Genomic DNA, 20,870 nt, shown 5'->3' with positions numbered 1-20,870 from the left:
TTGGTTTCTCCCCCACAAAGGTTTGAATAACAAAAACGATCGCAAAATTCCAAAAAGGCATCCATTTAATTTAAAATTACACACATCACATTTTATATTTTTTTTTTAACCCAAGGTCTGGTGTAAAGATGGAATATATCGGTCCACTCCTTCCGGTACCTCCCCCACAAAGGGTCAAAATTGTGACAAAATTTACTTATATAGTCCAAACCTGGCTCGTTGCAATATTTATATCACATTTATTTAGGTGCGATACGAAATGTACAATATTGTCCCATTACTTCGGAACCTACTCCATAGAGAGTCAAGAATTTCAATAATTATAACAGAAGTCAAAATATATTTAAATAATCGAATATTGGCTGAGGGTAGCCTTCTTTCGGCTAAGCCGACGGATACTTTTTAACATATATTTTTTTTTAAGTTTAACCACTTTTGAGGTGTAACAAAAGAAGTGGTCCGACATTGTCCATCTTCGCTTTCTTTCTTTTTCGAAGTTTGATAATTATTACGATTGTCGGACATTCCATGTTTGTAGCAAATCGTATACTGAATTCGAGAACAATAATGGTGCGCACCAGTCGAAAAAATGGGGTCTAAAGTCTTAATTTCGATTAGGCATAAATTTCATAAGCCTATTTAGGTACACATTATATTTCATTATTCTGGGGTTTTCAACTAGATTTTCAAAAAAAAAAATTACAATTAAAAATATTTTCCAACAAAATTTAGACTTTCGAGAGCTCTCTCTTAGAAATCCATTATAGGCTGCGCTTAAGGAATAGGTCTTATATGATTTTTAATTATTGCCTTATAATCGGGATTTTGAAAAATACATTTTTCACAAATATGTAGATATAATTTGTTATTTAAAATTCAAGCCCTATACATGCTCCTCTCACTAAATACCATCCATATAGCGATTATGTGTCATCCCATTCCATTGTGTTGAAATGCATAAAACGTGCATGGTTCTGGACCATCAACTCATTGTCAAAAATAAAATCTGTTATGGATATATTGTCTAGCTATAATCTCAGCGGTTTATAACATCTTTAGAATATCAATTGCAAACATTGTCATTTGTTTTTATAATTCCTAAAGCACACTGTCAACTGAACAACAAATTAAATATTATTAATTGTTTAAACACACTCTCCTATCATATCTCTCGCTCTCTCCGCAATTGTACAACAAGTTTGATAGACTGAGCGTAGATAAGATCTCGTAAATGGAAGATTGTTTACAATCTCTCACCACAGCCCCGAAGACAAGTGCCACATATAATTTTACTCCGCGTGTAGTAAACAAAATACGGCTATCAGTAGAGATTATCTTCTAACAAATTGGCCAGAGAAAAATATAACAAACATGGTAGTGCCGAAATTTGTTTCTTGTATATTTTATGTTGCCTACTGGCCTATCTAATCGTGCATAGATTAAGCGCCAACGAAAATAAGAGCTTAATGCCCGGTAAACCTTTCAGACGAATTGAAAAGGCACTACCTTAAACATATGTAGGTAAAAAACGAAATTGTAATGAAATTTAAGTACAAAATTTCATTTTATAAAGTTTAATTTTTTTAATTGCAATATAATTATAAATTCTCTCGTATATAGAAAAAAAGTTATCTTCAGTCTACTACATTCTTAACAAGTAAAAAAGCTGTAAGTTCGGCCGGGCCGAACTTTTAATACCCTCCACCATTTGGTACAAATTTGGCATTTTCTAATAAATAAAATCCGTTAAAAATTCTGTTAAAATCTTAAGAATACCGAATGCTTATACGACGACGTGGGCCAGCATAGGCAACTTTTGTCATAAGTTATTACACTATTTAAATGCGAAACTTGAAGAAAAATCTGTTTATAATCAAGCTAATATCATTAAAATACCGAATATGGGGGGTACCGTTTTATGGGGGCTATACGAAGACATGGACCTGCACAGACATTTTTCTGGCATGGGCTGAAGTATCCATTCCGAAATTCACATGCGAAATTTGAAACAATCTCGGTAAATAATGTCGCTAAAATCATCAAAATACCGAATATCGGGGGGTATAGTATATGGGGGCTATATGAAGACGTGGACCTATATGGCCCATTTTCTGTTTTATGCTGCAGTATCTATTACGAACTTCAAACACCAAATTTGGAACGATTTCCCTGAATAATTTCGCTAAAATCATCAAAATACCGAATATCGGGGGGTACCGTTATATGGGGGCTATATGAAGAAGTGGACCTACATGGCTCATTTTTTGACTTAGGATGTAGTATCCATTACGAAGTTCAAATACCAAATTTGAAACGATTCCGGTAAACAATGTCGCAAAAATCATAAAAATACCGAATATCGGGGGGTACCGTTATATGGGGGCTACACGAAGACATGGACCTACACAGATAATTTTCTGTTTTAGGCTGTAGTATTCAATACGAACTTCAAATGCCAAATTTGAAACAATTCCGGCGAATAATGTCGCTAAAATCATAAAAATACTGAATATCGGGAGGTACAGTTATATGGGGGCTATATGATAACTTGGACCTACATGGCCCATTTACGAACTTAACCTGCCTACTGGCAAAATATACATGTGTGCAAAATTTTAGCCTTCTATCTCAATTTGTTCGAAAGATAGCGTGATTACAACAGACAGACAGACAGACGGACAGACAGACAGACAGACAGACAGACACACAGACAGACAGACGGACATGGCTAAATCGTCTTAGAATTTTACGCTGATCAAGAATATATATACTTTGTTGGGTCTGACATGAGTATTTCGAGGAGTTACAAACGGAATGACAAAATTAATATACCCTCCATAGTATGGTGGAGGGTATAAAAAAGTATATCAGTCGATTTAGCCCTGTCCTGCCTACCGTCTATCCGTCTGTTGTAATCACGCTAGGGTCAAAATGATTTAAGATAGGAATCTAAAAATTTGCACAGATTTGCCTTTTGTCTGCAGGCAGGTCAAGTTCGAAGATGGTCTATATCGGTGCAGAATATCATATAGCCCCATAGAACGGAACCGCCCGATATTCGGTATTTTTAAATGGAATTATCAGAACTTCTACACAAGGAATTCTTTGAAAGTAATTTACCTCCTGGAAGAGATCTGTCTACATAGGTCCACGATATCGTATTTACCTTATATAACGATACCTCCCCATATTCGGTATTTTGATGATTGTATCCAATTTTTTATTTTATTTATTTATTTATTTATTTTTTTTTTTTTTTTTTGAATTGTCTGAAAATCCCCACAAAGAGTTTCTTCTGAGTGCTTTTTCCCATGAAATAGAATTGTCTATATAGGTCCACGATATCGCATACCACCCATACAACGGTACCCCCGATATTCGGTATTTTGATGATTTTAGCGATAGTTTTTACCGGATTTTTTTTTTAATTTCTTATTTGAAGTTTGCAGTGGGTACTTTAAGCTATGACGGAAGATTTTATATGCGCCCATATAACGATTCCTCTCAATATTCGGTATTTTCGTTGTATTAATATCATCGACCTTATTAATCGGAATTGTTTCACATTTTGAATATGAAGTTCCTAATAGGTACTACCATCTATGACTGAATATTGCTCATGCAGGTCCATGTCTTCTCATAGACCTCATATAACGGAACCTCTCCTTATTACGCATTTGATAATTATCGCCAAGTTTATCAATGGAATTGTCTGTACTCTCCATCCTGACATTCGGTATTTTAATTTTTTTAAATTTCGTATTTGAAGTTCGTAGTGGACACTTCAAACTTTTACGGAAATTTTTCTACGCAGGTCCACGTCTTTATATAGCCCACATATAACGGATTTCATTTAAAAGGTATTTTTCGGTGGATTTTTTTAATTTTCAAGTTCCTTCCCAATGGTGGATGGTATAAAAAGTTCGGCCCAGCCGAACTTAGCAGCTTTTTTACTTGTTTTTTAATTTGCCTGTATTTCATAAATTCCAAATAACAAATGCTTGGGTCTAAGTTTGTTTATTTTAGTTAAAGTCGCATACCAACAGTTATCGCAAGATAAAATTTCACGGTTTCACCTCCATCCATTCATCCAGTACCAAATTTACTTCAGCCTGCACATTTCGAACATTCAGAGTAAGCATTAGCAAAACCACCAATCCAAGAAAACAATTAAGACCTCAACATCAAATTTCAGAATGTTATCTCTATTCCTTCAACAAAATTTGGTACCGTTCCTACAATTATAGAACACATTTCCATAACCACCTCCATATCTCAATCCCAGATACCAACAGAGTACATACTCAACATCAAATTTCCATAATTTCACCCAATTTAGACCATTTAGTACATTTCCAAAACCACATCCATATCTTAACCGCAGACACCAATAGAGACCTCAACATATATTTCTAGGATTTCAGACCTATACCTTCACGCAATACCAAATTTAGTACCATTTAGTACTTTTCGTAGAAATCTCAAACATAGATACTATCAGTAATCGAAATATCAGATTTCAGAATGTTATCTCTATCTCTTCACCCAATACCAAATAGAGTACAATTCAGAACTTTTCGTCCACTTACTATACACATTTCCGAAACCACCTCCATATATCCAGGCTACACATCAACAATATCAAATTCCAGATTTCCAAGCACTATCTGTTCACTCAATACCAAATTGTTCCAAATAGAGTACTATTTTGTACTTTTCGTACAACTTAAGTATACATTTACGAGACTACCTACCAACAGGCACCCCAATAAAAAATGTTAGCTTTATCCGTTCACCCTAAAACAAACTGTTCCAAATTTTGTACAATTTAGTACAGTTCGCACATTTAGTACACATTTCCAAAACCAACTTCATTTATCAAAATTTACTTTCTCACCTTGATTCTCATACCAAATTTCGAATTGTTAACTCTATCCGCACACATGATACCAAATGGTACCATTTTAGAAGTTTAATAATATTTTAGAACTTTTCGTAACCTTAAAGTTACAATTTCCAAAAAAAAATCTTTGGTACTGCTATCCTACATTCCATCAGTGACTCTCATTTCAAATTTTCAAAACTACCTCAATACCTCAATCATACTTTCTCATAGAAATCTTGTTTCCAAATTTCAGAATTCCCGCTCTATCGGTTCACCACACCTCCAATTTGTACCAAATTAAGTATCATTTAGTATAAAATTAGTATCATAAGTACAAATTTTCATAACAACCTGAATCATACAATCCAATAAAATTTTAATTCCCAATTTCAGGATTCCACACCCATCGCATTTCGCACATATCCAAATAAAGTACCATTTAGTACACATAAGTACAAGTTTCCACAACTTCCTATTTTCCCCAATCCAACAATACAATAGTAATCTTGTTTCTAAATTTCAAAACTCCAACTCTATCATTTCTCCCAAAAATTTAAATTGTACCAAATTTAGTACCATTTAGTACACATAAGTACTGATTCCCAAAACTTCCTACATACCCCAATCCAACAATGCAATAGTAATCTTGTTTTCAAACATCAGCATTCCAACTCTATCGCTTCTCCCAAAATTTAAATCGTACCAAATTTAGTACCATTTTGTACACATAAATACGAATTTCCAAAACTTCCCACATACCCCAATTCAATAATGCAACAATATTCTGATATCCAAATTTCAGTATTCCACCTGTATCGGTTCACCCAAATCGAAATTGTACAAAATTTAGTACCATTTAGTACCTTTTGTGCACATAAGTTTATAACATAAAGTATAAGTTTCGAAATATTCCTTCATATCCCAATTATACACTCAGTCAGTAAAGTTAATTAGAAAGTTCAGGATTCACGCTCCATCCATTCCTCTAAATTCACATTGTACCAAATATAGTACCGTTAAGTACTCTTCTTATACATGAGAACATACTTCCAAAAAACTATCTCCTTATATCGACCCTAATCCTCAACTTTGATTTTAATTCCAAATTTTAAATTTTACGCTCTAACCTTTACATGATACTAACTTCCCTTTGGTACATCTATCATACACTCCATCTGTGACCCTTATTCCAAATTTAAGAGTTCCAGCTCTACTGGTTAGTCAAATACAAAGAGTAATATATTTAGTACCTTTTAATACTTTCGTATCATTCTAATACGATTTTTCAAAAAACCCAGCCTTATCTGACACCTTTGGACCAAGGGTGACCCTCACCCAAGATTCTAGCTTTAGAAGTTTCATCTGTGCGTTGATGAATCATTAAGTCACTTAATCACTTTTCTTTTTTATAAATTCAGATAATACTTTCTGCGAGTTGTTACAAACCTAATGACTCACTTAATACGCTCACCATTCCGCTGTACACGTCTCAAATAACACTCTTCAAGTATCTCTCCAGAGCACCACTGGTTCGACGCTCAGTTGTATTTTAAAATTCAAACCGAGTAGAACGCTGTGCGGCTCGTTCCATAATTGCCGCTATCACGTGTGTTTTGTTGTTGTTGTTATTGAAATAAAGCTTGTTTTGGACATTTTTCAATTCAATTCAAATCATAATGAATGATAAACAAAATAATAAAGATTTAATCGAACGACATAATCGCCATGATTTAGTAACCCGCGAAGAATGTGAAGAAATTCTGGAGAAGATATTAAAAGAACAGGGAATTGCTGGTGGTCAACTGAAGGAATGTGAAATTGTTCCAGAGCTGAGTACAATTGGATATTTGGGCGAATATTTCCATTTACATTTGAGATATCAAAAGGCGGAGGTAAGAAGGAAAAAAACAACGCCCTCACTCGGTAGCCCATGATAAACGATTTCCTAAATGAGTGAAGATTAGATTTCTATGGAAGATTTATGATGTTAGATTTATAGTGATTTCAAAAAAGGGGTGAATTTATACGAATTTGTTAAAAAAGAAAAATTGGAAAATGGGTTTATGTTGTTATGTTATACTTGAAGACCTCTGGACCATTGTGCCGATCATGATCTTAATAAGAAATTTTATTTTATTCTTTTGAATAATGAACAGTCTGACAAATTAAAAAAATCTACCTCTTTACGACTTTAGTTCAAAAACAAAGTTTTTAGTAGCGTTTAGCACAAGTTTCTTAAAACCCTGTCTTATCTCCCACCTACACACCAACAGCTACCCACATGCCAATACTGTAGCCCTAGTCTTTTTTTCCTCTATATATATAAAAGAGGAGTAAAATAACTGAATGACTGATCGAGAATAAACGCCCAGACGAAAACTTAATGCTGAGATTTTGTAAAAAAGTATCAGTCGATTTTGCCGACAGATTTATTGTAATATATTTTGATTTCTGTTATGGTTATTCAAATTGTTGTATGGAGGAGGTCCCGAAGAATGGGCCAAAATTGTCCATTTCATATCGGAGCTAAATAAATATAATATAAATATTGCGACGTGCCAGGTTTGGACTATATTAGCTACTTTAGGAGATATGCGATAATTTTTGGAAAATGTTAAAATGTGCGTGAGGTACCATATACAGAGTGAGATAAAAAAAAAACTACAACAAAGTCAAATGCCATAATTTTTACATGTCGGAAATAGCATCAAATTTTAGAATAAGTTTAGATTTGTTCGAATTGGTCACCTTTGGCACGAATTATGGCCTTCAAACGGCCTATGAAACCGTCACACGTCTGCCCGAATGTTGCTCAGCGATATTTTGGCCCATTCCCGGTGAAGCGCTCGCTTTCCAAAACCGTACTAAATGATTCTAAATTTAAAAAATTTTGGTTTAGGGTGAGCGGATGAAGCTGACATTTTGAATTGGGATCCATCTTGATAGTAGGTTTGCGGTTTTGGAAATATGTACGAGTGCACGAAAAGTACTAAATAATACTATATTTGGTACAAATTGGTATTGGATGAACAGAACAGTACTTGAAATCTGAAAATTGGTAATGGTATTGGTCGCTCTTCATGTGTAGCCTGATTGAAGGGATATAACTTAAATTCGGAATTTTTATATTTAAAAGACTGTTGGTATCCAATTTTAAGATTTGGAGATAGTTTTGGACGTTTTTACGAAAAGTACTAAATGGTACCAAATTTTGGTATTGGGTGAAGGGATAGCGCTGGATATTGAGGTATTGGGTGAAGGGATAAGGCTGGAATCACGAAAAATGTGTACTATAATTGTACGAAAAGTTCTAAATGGTACTGAACTGGGTGTTGACTGAAGGGATGTAGCTGAAATCCTCAAATTTGATATTGAGGTCACTGTTTGTATCTGAGGTTGCTATATAGAGATTGTTTGGAGAGTATGTGCTATATTTGTACGAAAAGTACTAAGTGGTACTAAATTTGCATTGATTAAAGAAATAGAGCTGGAAACCTCAAATTTGACTTTGAGTTCTCGTTTGGTATCTGGAATTGAGATATGGACGTGGTTTTGAAAATATAAATAGTACTTAATTTGGTATATGGTGAAGGGATAGAGTTGAAATTCCAAAACTTGATATGGGATGCTACTCTTGGTACATGAGTCTGAGAATTGTTAGTGGTTTGGATATACGCCCTAAATATGTACGAAAAGTACTAAATGTAACTAAGTTGGGTATTGGGTGAAGGGATAGAGCTGAAATCCTGAAATTTGATATACCGTTGATATCTGAGGTTGAGATATAGAGATTGTTTTTAAATTTGTACTAAAAGTACTAAATGGTACCAAATTGGGTATTGGGTAAAGGGATAGGGGAGGTAACCTCAAGTTTCATATTGAGGTCTCTGTTGATGTCTGAAATTTTTGGAAACTTGTAGTACAATTGTACAAAAGGACTAAATAGTACTAAATTTGGTATTGGGTAAAGGATAGAGCTCAAATTCTGAAATTTAATATGGGATGCCACTGTTGGTATCCCTGTTTGAGATTTGGTAGTGGTTTGGAAATACGACCTATATTTGTACGAAAAGTACTATATGGAACTGAATTGGGTATTGGGTGAAGGAATAGAGCTAAAATCCTGAAATTTGATATGAGTTCACCGTTGATATCTGAGCTTGAGATACATAGAGATTGTTTTGAAAATGTGTATTATATTTGTACGAAAAGTACTCAATGGTACCAAATTGGGTAAAGGGGAGGTAACCTCAAGTTTTATATTGAGGTCTCTGTTGATGTCTGAAATTGATATAAGGAGTTTTTTTGGAAACTTGTAGTACAATTGTACAAAAGGACTAAATGGTACTAAATTTGGTATTGGATGAAGGGAATCCCGAAATTTGATATTGAGTTCTCTGTTGGTATCTGGAATTGAGATGTGGCGGTTGTTTAGGAAATGTGTACCACAATTGTACCAAAAGTACTGAATAGTACTAAATTTGGTCTTGGGTGAAGAGATAGGGCTGGAATCCTTAAATTTTCTATGAATGTCACTGTTGATGTCTGTGGTTGAGAGAAGGAGTTGGTTTTGAATATGCGCACTATAATTATATAAAATGGTACTAATTTTGGTAAAAGGTCTAAATTCAGAAGTGATATTGAGGTCTCTGTTGATGTCTGGAATTAATAAAAGGAGGTTGTTTGGAATATTGTACTACAATTGTACCAAAAGTACTAAATGGTTCTAAATTTGGTATTGGGTGAAGGGATAGGGCTGGAATCCGGAAATTTGATATTGAGGTCTCTGTTGGTATCTGGTGGTGGTTTTGCGAATGTGTACCATAATTTTTCGAAAAGTACAAAATTGCAAAAATTTTTGATCACTGTTGGTGTCTAGAACGGAGAGATGCAGATCGTTTTGGATATGTGTACTAAATGTTACTGAATTTGGTATTGGGTGAAGGGATATAGCTGAAATGTAATACTGAGGTCACTATTGGTTTCTAAGGTTTACAGATGTATACGTTGAAATAGTTTTGAACAGAAAAATTGGATGTGGGTCCATTGTGCTATATTTTTACTTATATCCTCCTCGGCAAAATTTAAAATGAAGACTTCTTGGTGCAAAAGGTAAACATTTTAATATTATCTTTTCCAAAAAAGGAAAATCTTGAAAGTCTGAAAATTTAGTACGATGTATTAAGTTCTAAAATTTGTAAGGAGAACTTTTCGCTGACGAAGCAGTGGGCACTTACTTGCTGGTCTTTTATAAAAAGATTTTCTCAAAGACGTTGGCTTTCCATCCTAAAATAATATTTGAACATGTTTTGCTCTGCTATCTGAAATTATGGACTTTTCATAGTTCTAGCCCAGAAAAAAATAATTTGAAAACTCCCCTAAAAATATTTTCCAAATCAATTATATTTCCATTTTTATTCCAGGAAAATGAACTAAGTCATATAAGGCTGTTTGTTAAGACGAAACCCTATCAAAATCCCGATATGTCGGATTTCATTGAACGTTCCGGCATGCTAACGAAGGAGGCTACATTATATCAGAAATTACTAAATGAACTTAAGAAACTGAGTAAGTCAATATCAAACATGATTCAATTATTCCAAAAAAAATAATATCCGATTTCATACAGCTCCCAACATTTGGTGTGCCCAGTGTTATCTAGTCAAACCGGATCTCTTTGTGATGCAAAACATCTTGGACTTGGGCTATAAGCCCATGAAGGATTCCTCCGTATTTCTAAATAAACCACAAATTTGCTCCATACTCAAAGGCCTGGCCAGCATGCATGCCTGTAGTGTGGGTTATGAGAAAAAGAATCAAATCAAAATTGGCGATCAGCTCAAGGATGTGCTGTATGAGGTTACCGTTAATCCCAAGGTTGTGTGGTATACGGCGGGTATTAAGGTGGGTGAACTACCAAAACTCCATTTGAGAATTCTTAAAAATCTCCTTTCTATTTCAGGCCGTATTGGCTGTGGCCCTCAAACATCCAAACTACCAATCGGAGCCACTGCAGGAGTTCATTAAATCGCGTTTGCCCTCAATATTGGACACCGTCTATGACATGGTGAATCCTTCGACCAAATATAACAATGTCTTCTGTCATCGTGATGTCTGGGGTGGTAATGTGTTCTTTGCCAAGGATGAACCCTATTCGAAGGGTGCAGCATTTGTCGACTTCCAGTTGTGTCGTTATTCCCCAGCTGCCATTGATGTACTTATGACGCTGTATATGAGCATTAAACCATCGGATCGTAAACAAATTGAGAAGGAATGTCATGAAATATATTATCAACAATTTAAGGAGGAGTTATCTCGAATGTCCCTGAATGCCGAGGATTTTATGACCTACGGAGAATTTGAAAACTCTCTCAAGGATTTGGCCTTATTTGGTGCTCTATATAATTGCATAGCGGCAACGATATTGAGAGTTCCAGGAGATTATTTGCGTGACATGAAATTAAATCGTCCCGATGACTTCCATCGTTATACAAATGTTGATCGAACGGATGAGGTATTGGAGCTGGTGAAAATTGATGTAAATTTCCGGGATTATATGTTGGAATGTATTGACGATATGATGGAATTGGTTTTGCGGGACTATTTTTATAAAGAATAAAGTATTGTGATTTTAAAAACAAGTTAAATTATTTTTATCGAAACGTGCCTTATCGAAATAACGGTTTTAGACCCTAGGTCTCTTTGAACCAGATCCGTTTCAGAACATTTGGAATCGATCCAGCTTTGTCGTCCGTCTCTCTGTCTGGCTGGTTGGTGCGCACGATAACTCTCGAAGGGAGTATCCGATTTGATCCAAACTTTATGTAAACTTATGTAAAGTTCGGAGGTGGGCAATATCGGTCAAATCCTTCTGGTGCCTCCCGCACAAAATGACAACATTTCCAAAGAAAATAATTTACTGGATATTCCAAAAATATTCTTTAGAAAATCCACGTTTTCTGGTCGGATGGATATTCGAAAAATATTCTTTAAAAAACCACGCTTTCTGATCGGATGAATATCCCAAAACGTTTATTGGTCGGATGGTTTATGAAAATATATTATTTAAAAAAATCCACGTTTATTGGTCGGATGGTTTATGAAAACATATTCTTTAAAAAAATCCACGTTTATTGGTCGGATGGTTTATGAAAATATATTCTTTAAAAAAATCCACGTTTATTGGTCGGATGGTTTATGAAAATATATTCTTTAAAAAAATCCACGTTTATTGGTCGGATGGTTTATGAAAATATATTCTTTAAAAAAATCCACGTTTATTGGTCGGATGGTTTATGAAAATATATATTTTAAAAAAATCCACGTTTATTGGTCGGATGGTTTATGAAAATATATTCTTTAAAAAAATCCACGTTTATTGGTCGGATGGTTTATGAAAATATATATTTTAAAAAAATCCACGTTTATTGGTCGGATGGTTTATGAAAATATATTCTTTAAAAAAATCCACGTTTATTGGTCGGATGGTTGGTGAAAATATATATTTTAAAAAATCCACGTTTATTGGTCGGATGGTTGGTGAAAATATATATTTTAAAAAATCCACGTTTATTGGTCGGATGGTTGGTGAAAATATATTTTTTAAAAAATCCACGTTTATTGGTCGGATGGTTGTTGAAAATATATTCTTTAAAAAATCCACGTTTTTTGGCCTCTTTGTTGGTGAAAATATATTCTTTAAAATTCCATGTTTATTGTTCGGATGCTGGTTCAAAAAATATTTAAAAAAATCACTGCTTACTCATCTGAATGGCTTCATAAATAACCTCTTTAAAATTTAAGATTTTTTTAAAAACCTATTTTAAAAATTCCTTTTTCTATTATATTCTTAAAAACTTCCCTGATGGATTTACAAAAAAAAAAAAAAAAATACATTAAAATAAAAATTTTCATAATTATTTACAATTTTTATTTACACATTTTCATAAGAAATTCTGTTTAAATTCTAAAAACTTTCCTCCTTTGTCCTAATTTCCACTACAGCTTCAATTACATCCTCCACACATTCGTCCATGAGCAAGCGAAATTCCTCATTCTCTTCCATATATCTCAGCAATGGCTCTGTTCTCTCTACATTTTTATATTCCTCTGTTACCATTTCTTTGGGAACATTTAAAATCGTCACAGCCAAGGCACGATAAACATAACCGAATAATTTAAACTCTTCATAAGATTCGAAAAATTCCGTTTCACTGAGACCCCAACTCTCTCCGCCATCATCATCATTGGCGGCCAATATTCTCTTGAACTCACTCCAATAGTAATGTAAATACTCATTTTCTCTTGCCACTCTCTCTTCTTTCGTTAGATTCATGAAGAGAGTAAAAATGATATCAATTGCTGGTGGACAATAACGACAGGTTTGAAAATCAACAAACATGGCAGCGTCATCAGGATCTTCAGAGTTTAGGAAAATATTACCACCCCAGGTGTCTCTGTGACACACCACATTACGATATTTTGGAGAGGGATTTACCATGAAGTAAACCGATTTCAAATGATATGGCAACTCTTTATCGATAAATTCCTGTGATACTTCCTCTTGGAAGTTTGGATGTAGCTTTGCTATTTGTAATAGTGCCCGCAGGCCCGTTGTAAACCAGGGTATATCTGGATGCACGGTGATTTCTTTAAGGCAGTCATAATAGTTGTCTTCAATGGTTTTGTCGTAGAGCTCATAGAGAAGACTGGATGCATGCATGGCCGCCAACCCCTTGAGTATGGCAAAAATTTCGGATTCTTCTAGGTGTTCTTTGTTGTTCAGGGAGTGATAGCCACTGTCTTCGAGATCTTGTAAGACTAGCAATTGGGAAGAGCTCAGGTACACCTTGGGACACCATGGTTGGGGAGCTATGAAAAAGAAGAAAGGGGAATATTAGAAGAAATGTGTTTTCAAGAAATAAAAAAAAATCAAAAATAAAACGCTCAGATCAATAAACGAAGATTTTTTAAAAACATTTTTTCAACAACAAGGAGATCAATAAAAGTGGATTTTTTTAAAATATTTTTCAACAATCATCGGACAATTAAACATGGATTTTTTAAAAATATTTTTTCAACTACAAGGCGATCAATAAACGTGGATTTTTTTAAAAATATTTTTTCAACTACAAGGACATCAATAGACGTGGATTTTTTAAAAAATATTTTTTTCAACAACCTCCCGACCGTTAAACATGGATTTCTTAAAAATATTTTTTCAACAACAAGGAGATCAATAAACGTGGATTTCTTAAAAATATTTTTTTCAACAACAAGGAAATCAATAAACGTGGATTTTTTAAAAATATTTTTTCAACAACAAGGAAATCAATAAACGTGGATTTTTTTAAAATATTTTTTCAACAACAAGGCGATCAATAAACGTGGATTTTTTAAAAATATTTTTTCAACAACAAGGAGATCAATAAACGTGGATTTTTTAAAAATATTTTTTCAACAACAAGGAGATCAATAAACGTGGATTTTTTAAGAATATGTTTTCAACAACAAGGAGATCAATAAACGTGGATTTTTAAAAATATTTTTTCAACAACAAGGAGATCAATAAACGTGGATTTTTTAAAAATATTTTTTCAACAACAAGGAGATCAATAAACGTGGATTTTTTAAAATCATTTTTTCAACAACAAGGAGATCAATAAACGTGGATTTTTTAAAAATATTTTTTCAACAACAAGGAGATCAATAAACGTGGATTTTTTAAAAATATTTTTTCAACAACAAGGAGATCAATAAACGTGGATTTTTTAAAAATATTTTTTCAACAACAAGGAGATCAATAAACGTGGATTTTTTAAAAATATGTTTTCAACAACAAGGAGATCAATAAACGTGGATTTTTTAAAAATATTTTTTCAACAACAAGGAGATCAATAAACGTGGATTTTTTAAAAATATTTTTTCAACAACAAGGAGATCAATAAACGTGGATTTTTTAAAAATATTTTTTCAACAACCATCGGACCATTAAACGTGGATTTTTTAAAAATATTTTTTCAACAACAAGGAGATCAATAAACGTGGATTTTTTAAAAATATATTTTCAACAACAAGGAGATCAATAAACGTGGATTTTTTAAAAATATTTTTTCAACAACAAGGAGATCAATAAACGTGGATTTTTTAAAAATATATTTTCAACAACAAGGAGATCAATAAACGTGGATTTTTTAAAAATATTTTTTCAACAACAAGGAGATCAATAAACGTGGATTTTTTAAAAATATATTTTCAACAACAAGGAGATCAATAAACGTGGATTTTTTAAAAATATTTTTTCAACAACAAGGAGATCAATAAACGTAGATTTTTTAAAAATATTTTTTCAACAACAAGGAGATCAATAAACGTGGATTTTTTAAAAATATTTTTTCAACAACAAGGAGATTAATAATCGTGGATCTTTTAAAAATATTTTTTCAACAACAAGGAGATCAATAAACGTGGATTTTTTAAAAATATTTTTTCAACAACAAGGAGATCAATAAACGTGGATTTTTTAAAAATATTTTTTCAACAACAAGGAGATCAATAAACGTGGATTTTTTAAAAATATTTTTTCAACAACAAGGAGATCAATAAACGTGGATTTTTTAAAAATATTTTTTCAACAACAAGGAGATCAATAAACGTGGATTTTTTAAAAATATTTTTTCAACAACAAGGAGATTAATAATCGTGGATCTTTTAAAAATATTTTTTCAACAACAAGGAGATCAATAAACGTGGATTTTTTAAAAATATTTTTTCAACAACAAGGAGATCAATAAACGTGGATTTTTTAAAAATATTTTTTCAACAACAAGGAGATCAATAAACGTGGATTTTTTAAAATCATTTTTTCAACAACAAGGAGATCAATAAACGTGGATTTTTTAAAAATATTTTTTCAACAACAAGGAGATCAATAAACTTGGATTTTTTAAAAATATTTTTTCAACAACAAGGAGATCAATAAACGTGGATTTTTTAAAAATATTTTTTCAACAACAAGGAGATCAATAAACGTGGATTTTTTAAAATCATTTTTTCAACAACAAGGAGATCAATAAACGTGGATTTTTTAAAATCATTTTTTCAACAACAAGGAGATCAATAAACATGGATTTTTTAAAAATATTTTTTCAACAACAAGGAGATCAATAAACGTGGATTTTTTAAAAATATTTTTTAAACAACAAGGAGATCAATAAACGTGGATTTTTTAAAAATATTTTTTCAACAACAAGGAGATCAATAAACGTGGATTTTTTAAAAATATTTTTTCAACAACAAGGAGATCAATAAACGTGGATTTTTTAAAATCATTTTTTCAACAACAAGGAGATCAATAAACATGGATTTTTTAAAAATATTTTTTCAACAACAAGGAGATCAATAAACGTGGATTTTTTAAAAATATTTTTTCAACAACAAGGAGATCAATAAACGTGGATTTTTTAAAAATATTTTTTCAACAACAAGGAGATCAATAAACGTAGACCTCGCCCGACTTTGGTTTATACTCACAATATTCTTGCAATTCCATCAACAGAGAACTGTACAAACGGCATTCTTTGCGGAATATAACCACCTTTTCGTGTAGCTCATGGACCAATGGCAGCTTCTTGATAAAAAATTTCAGACTCTGGCCCATGAAATCCTCCTCAAAATCGTCATTTTCCCTTTCATTGCTTTCCTCCTCGCATAACTATAAAATATCAAAAGGAAGCCTAAAAGTATGCTTCAATTTTCAATTAAACTGTTGTTTCTCACCTCTTCATCATTTTCATTCACCTCAGCTTCTGCTGCTGTTGCCTCTGTCGCCTCCGTGCAAAGCAAATTCAAATGAAAATATTCCCCCAAGAAACCTTTTACCTCTTCCGCTGGGCTAACACTAAAGCTAAGCAGCTTCAAATCCGTTTCATGTTCCTCGTTGTATTTTTGTAAAATTTGTTTACACTGTTTGGCACTAATGACAGTTGCCACAGTTTCATTTAACATTGTTGCCATTTCATAGGAAAAAAAATTTCAAAATGTTGTTTATATTTTTTCTTTGTTGGCCGTTTTCCAAAAATATTTCGAAAACCAAAATAAAAACAAAATTGTTGTTGTTGCACTTTTCTTGTGTTGACACTTCTTTCTTGTTGTTGTTATTTTTTTTTTTTATTTCTTATAACACTTTTGCAATTATGTTTTTGTTTTCTAGCTGAGTTGTGTTTTTTGTTCTATTCTTGCCGACTTGTTAATATCCACTGACAAGCGGGCATGCATTTGTGAACGACTTTCTTTGCCCGGCACTTTTTTACACCTCCCTATCGAACAGTTGCGTTGCGTTGAGCGTAATTCTTTTTTTTAGTTTTCAGTTTTATTTATATTTTTTGTGTTTGTTTGTTATTTAATCTAATCGTCATTTACTCAAGTGTCCAACATACATTCCCACCAACGTTATTCCATATCAATGAACGACCAATAAATTCGTTATATCTTCCAATTTATTAGCCCAATCGCAAAATTGACTCATTATTTTTTTTTGGCTGCTTTGGCATTCCGTTCACATTTCTTGAAGAAATTATGCTGATAAAAAAACACTTTTTTTGCCTCATATCACAACGTGAGTTCTACACAAACAACTGAGAAATATTCTTAATTGGAGTTGTATACGTTGCATTTTGTGCTACAATAGCAGCAACAACACCAGCAACAATGCAAATATTTATCTGAAAGTGTACCCGGCTATCAGCATTTGTTACATGGGGCATCATATTTCATGGGAGGTGACAAGGTTGACGCCAAGCGGTATAAGGTTTTTCCTTACAATGTTTTTTTTTTTTTTTTTTGATAAAACAACATGCTCCGTTTGCTAATTAAAATATAAAATTAAATACTATTTTGAAATAATAATACAAAAAAATAAAATAATTTTTATACCCTACAACACTATGTGTTGGGGGTATTATAAGTTTGATTGGGCCAAAAATTATGTAACACCTCGAAATATTGGTTTCCCATATAGGAAAGTATATATGGATCTTCCTAGCTCGCCGAGCTGAGTCGATCTAGCTATGTATGTCCGTCCGTCCGTCTGTCCGTCTGTCCGTCTGTCCGTCTGTCCATGTTAATTTGTAATCACTCTACAGGTCGCAATTATGGCCCGATCCTAACGAAATTTTGCACGAAGGTGGGGTTAGGGTCAGAATAGAACCCTATTTCTTTTGGAGATGATCGTCAAATGTTTAGGGGTTGAAATGGACCAAATACTGAATAAATGTCGGATTTTGCAGTAGCTATACAGGTCGCAATTATAGACCAATCGACGCGGAATTTCGCATGTAGCTAGAGTTTAGGACGGGGAAGAATCATACCAATTTGGGTGGTCATCGGATAATATTTAGCGGGTAAAATAGACCATATCTTTTTTGTTGAAAAAATTCAAAATTTTTCATTAAACCGCGAATATTTTAAATCCCGGCAAAATCACAAAGCCATGACAAGGTTTCTTCTGACCTTTACATTGATGTTAACATCCAACAAATCGGATATATGTGCGATATATATGTCTATCAAAGAATATATGCTTGAAAGATCTCTTATATGTCGAGAACGTCTGAACTGATTTCAACAGTTCTCATTAATTCAGAATGGCCTCTTGGCAGGAAAGAAAAAACGTATAAAAAAATCGCATAAAAATATCTCTCTAAAGATGAAAATATTGATTTTGTAATATTTTCTCATATTTTTTCAATTTTTTCATATTTTTGGCATATTTTCATTTTGAATTAAACATTTGGTAATATTTCTACAGCTAACAAAACTAAGTAGTTACGATATCAGGATATCATATACAGATCGCATTTATGGCCCGATCCTTACGAAATTTTGCATGGAGATAAGATGAGGATCAGAATAGATGCCTACTTTTTTTGGAGATGATCGCCATATATTTAGGGGTTGAAATGGACCAAAAAACTGCAAAATTTTCAGCAGGTCGTAATTAACGCCCGATCCTCACTCACATTTGAATGGGGGTTACCGCACATTGCAAAACCTAAGCAGTTTCGGATGGCCATCCAAAAATATTCAATGTGTGAAATAGTTTGCCAACTTTTGTAGGCAAAATACGAAAATGTCCATTCCAGTGACTTTTTGGAGAATTCACAAATACAGGAAAGACGCACTTCTGACTATTTCGTTAAGGCTGATTTCATTGAAGAATAAAGTCAAATGTCTGTATCTCATATAGATGCGTTTTAGTCAAAAACCAATAATAAATGTTAAATTTTTGCCACTTCTGAGAGATTATAGGTCTTTGGGAAATATTGGTTCCAGATCTAGGAAGACCATTTACGTGCAACATCTACCAATAAATTGGAAATGAGCAAATTAGTTTAAGTTGCTATTATTCGAAAATTAGAACCTGATAGTTTTCTTTTATTATTTGTCGCAATATCTTGTGGAATTCTTTCGAGTATCTCGCCTATATAAACTGTATCGTTTATTATAGTGTTGTAGGGTATTAAACGGTCGGCCCCGCTCGACTGTAGCCTTTGCTTACTTGTTATTATTATTTTCTGAACGATCGTGGGTGAAAAATTTGTTTTTGAGGAACATGGTTAAAAAATCTTCAAGAATGTTCTGTTTTTGGCATTTTTATTGCATCGTTGTTTTTTTAATATTTATTTCATTTTTATTTATTTATTTGCTTATTTATTATTATTTCTTTACTTATTAATATGTGCTGTATTCATTTATTTTATTCATATATTTACAAAATATAAAAAATGTATATTACAAAATATATTTAAAAAAATACACCACCAAATACACCAGGGCCCCTACTTGTGTCGTACATGGGACGGAAAAAAGCGATGTAAGTCGAAGCCACGCAACTCAAATCACCTTTTTTTATACAAATACACTCAAATCAAATTTTCAAAAAAGCAAAAACAATTTTTTGGATAAAAAGGAAGTATGTCCTGGTATTTCAAGAAGTCTTTCATAGAGAGTTATAGTCATAGAAAATCGATGTTTTCGAGGATATTTATTTATTTTTAAAAACTCACATTTTGTTTAAATATGTTTGTAGTTTACTTTTTGATATTTTTTTCATAATAAAATCGCCATCTTGGATTTGTAAATTTAATTAATAATATTTTTTTATATTTCTTTGAATTTTTCTTACAATACTTTCTCGAACATTTTTTTTTTTATTTTTCTTAATTGTTTTTTCTTTTAATTTTTTTTGCATTTTTTGAACTGGAGAACTTTCAAAACATTTTCAGGTCATATTGTGAATTTGTTAATGTTTTTCAGATTATATATTTTTAAATAGATTTTTTAAATATCTTTTGGGAATTAATAGAGGTTATAATAATGCTTTGAAGGTATTAATATTTTTGAGGACATATATGTAAATATTTTGTTGTTCCAAAGTAGTTATGGTTTTTATAAAAACCGCGTTTATTTACCAGTGGAGAAAAGTGGACATGTATAACAGGGGGTAAGGCAGGGGGATTTTTTAGGTCATAATCGTGAAATAAATAGTAATTAAATAGTATTTGAAGATGAAACAATGGGTTTTTAATTTTTCTTAATTTTAATTATTTCAATATTTTTTAACATTTTTATCATTGGAAAAAGCAGAGCAGAGGGTAATTTTTAACTTTTTTAAGGACATATCGTGAGTTGTTCTATAGCCCCATAATTATTTTGAGGATCTTCATAGAACCACTTTCTGAGTCGATTTACAAATGCAGGTCGCATTTATTATCCGATTGAGCTGAAATTTTCCAAACAATATTTTTTTGGGCCAAGGAGGAACCCCATTGAAATTGGTGATAATGGGATCAGATTTAGATATAGCTCCTTGGTAAACATTACCATCGTTCTCCAATAATAAACAAACGTTGTTTTTATAAAAACAACAATAAAGGAATTAAGCCTGACCATTTTACAACAACAAACAAAGCCAACACTGTTTTAT

At 32.7% G+C, this 20,870-nt stretch overlaps 2 protein-coding genes across 2 annotated transcripts; one reads left to right on the top strand and one right to left on the bottom strand.

The window, feature by feature from the left end:
• The first annotated feature begins 6,442 nt into the window (after window positions 1-6,442).
• On the top strand, window positions 6,443-11,526 carry LOC101895906 (uncharacterized). Its single transcript, XM_005184194.4, has 4 exons — window positions 6,443-6,777; window positions 10,309-10,453; window positions 10,515-10,789; window positions 10,848-11,526. The coding sequence occupies exons 1-4, from the start codon at window positions 6,562-6,564 to the stop codon at window positions 11,502-11,504; spliced, it is 1,293 nt and encodes a 430-aa protein (XP_005184251.2). The 5' UTR covers window positions 6,443-6,561; the 3' UTR covers window positions 11,505-11,526.
• Window positions 11,527-12,843: 1,317 nt separating this feature from the next.
• On the bottom strand, window positions 12,844-17,508 carry LOC131801820 (uncharacterized). Its single transcript, XM_059120788.1, has 3 exons — window positions 16,664-17,508; window positions 16,418-16,598; window positions 12,844-13,756 (listed from the first exon to the last, which is right to left on the bottom strand). The coding sequence occupies exons 1-3, from the start codon at window positions 16,898-16,900 to the stop codon at window positions 12,852-12,854; spliced, it is 1,323 nt and encodes a 440-aa protein (XP_058976771.1). The 5' UTR covers window positions 16,901-17,508; the 3' UTR covers window positions 12,844-12,851.
• Between the last annotated feature and the right edge of the window lie 3,362 nt (window positions 17,509-20,870).

This window comes from Musca domestica, unplaced genomic scaffold (assembly GCF_030504385.1).
Source record: "Musca domestica strain aabys unplaced genomic scaffold, Musca_domestica.polishedcontigs.V.1.1 177, whole genome shotgun sequence".
NCBI lineage: Eukaryota > Metazoa > Arthropoda > Insecta > Diptera > Muscidae > Musca > Musca domestica.
Note: the sequence above shows the minus strand (reverse complement) of the source record. Positions and strands in the feature narration are given on the sequence as shown.

What these genes read in the sequence shown, in the direction of transcription:
- LOC131801820 (XM_059120788.1), bottom strand. Translation starts at nt 16,900, where the DNA reads ATGGCAACAATGTTAAATGAAACTGTGGCAACTGTCATTAGTGCCAAA. An exon ending in TGAATGAAAATGATGAAGAG is followed by an intron (nt 16,599 to 16,663) that starts GTGAGAAACAAC and finishes GATATTTTATAG; the next exon opens with TTATGCGAGGAGGAAAGCAA. An exon ending in GATGGAATTGCAAGAATATT is followed by an intron (nt 13,757 to 16,417) that starts GTGAGTATAAAC and finishes TCTTTTTCATAG; the next exon opens with CTCCCCAACCATGGTGTCCC.
- LOC101895906 (XM_005184194.4), top strand. Translation starts at nt 6,562, where the DNA reads ATGAATGATAAACAAAATAATAAAGATTTAATCGAACGACATAATCGC. An exon ending in TGAGATATCAAAAGGCGGAG is followed by an intron (nt 6,778 to 10,308) that starts GTAAGAAGGAAA and finishes TTTTTATTCCAG; the next exon opens with GAAAATGAACTAAGTCATAT. An exon ending in AAATGAACTTAAGAAACTGA is followed by an intron (nt 10,454 to 10,514) that starts GTAAGTCAATAT and finishes GATTTCATACAG; the next exon opens with CTCCCAACATTTGGTGTGCC.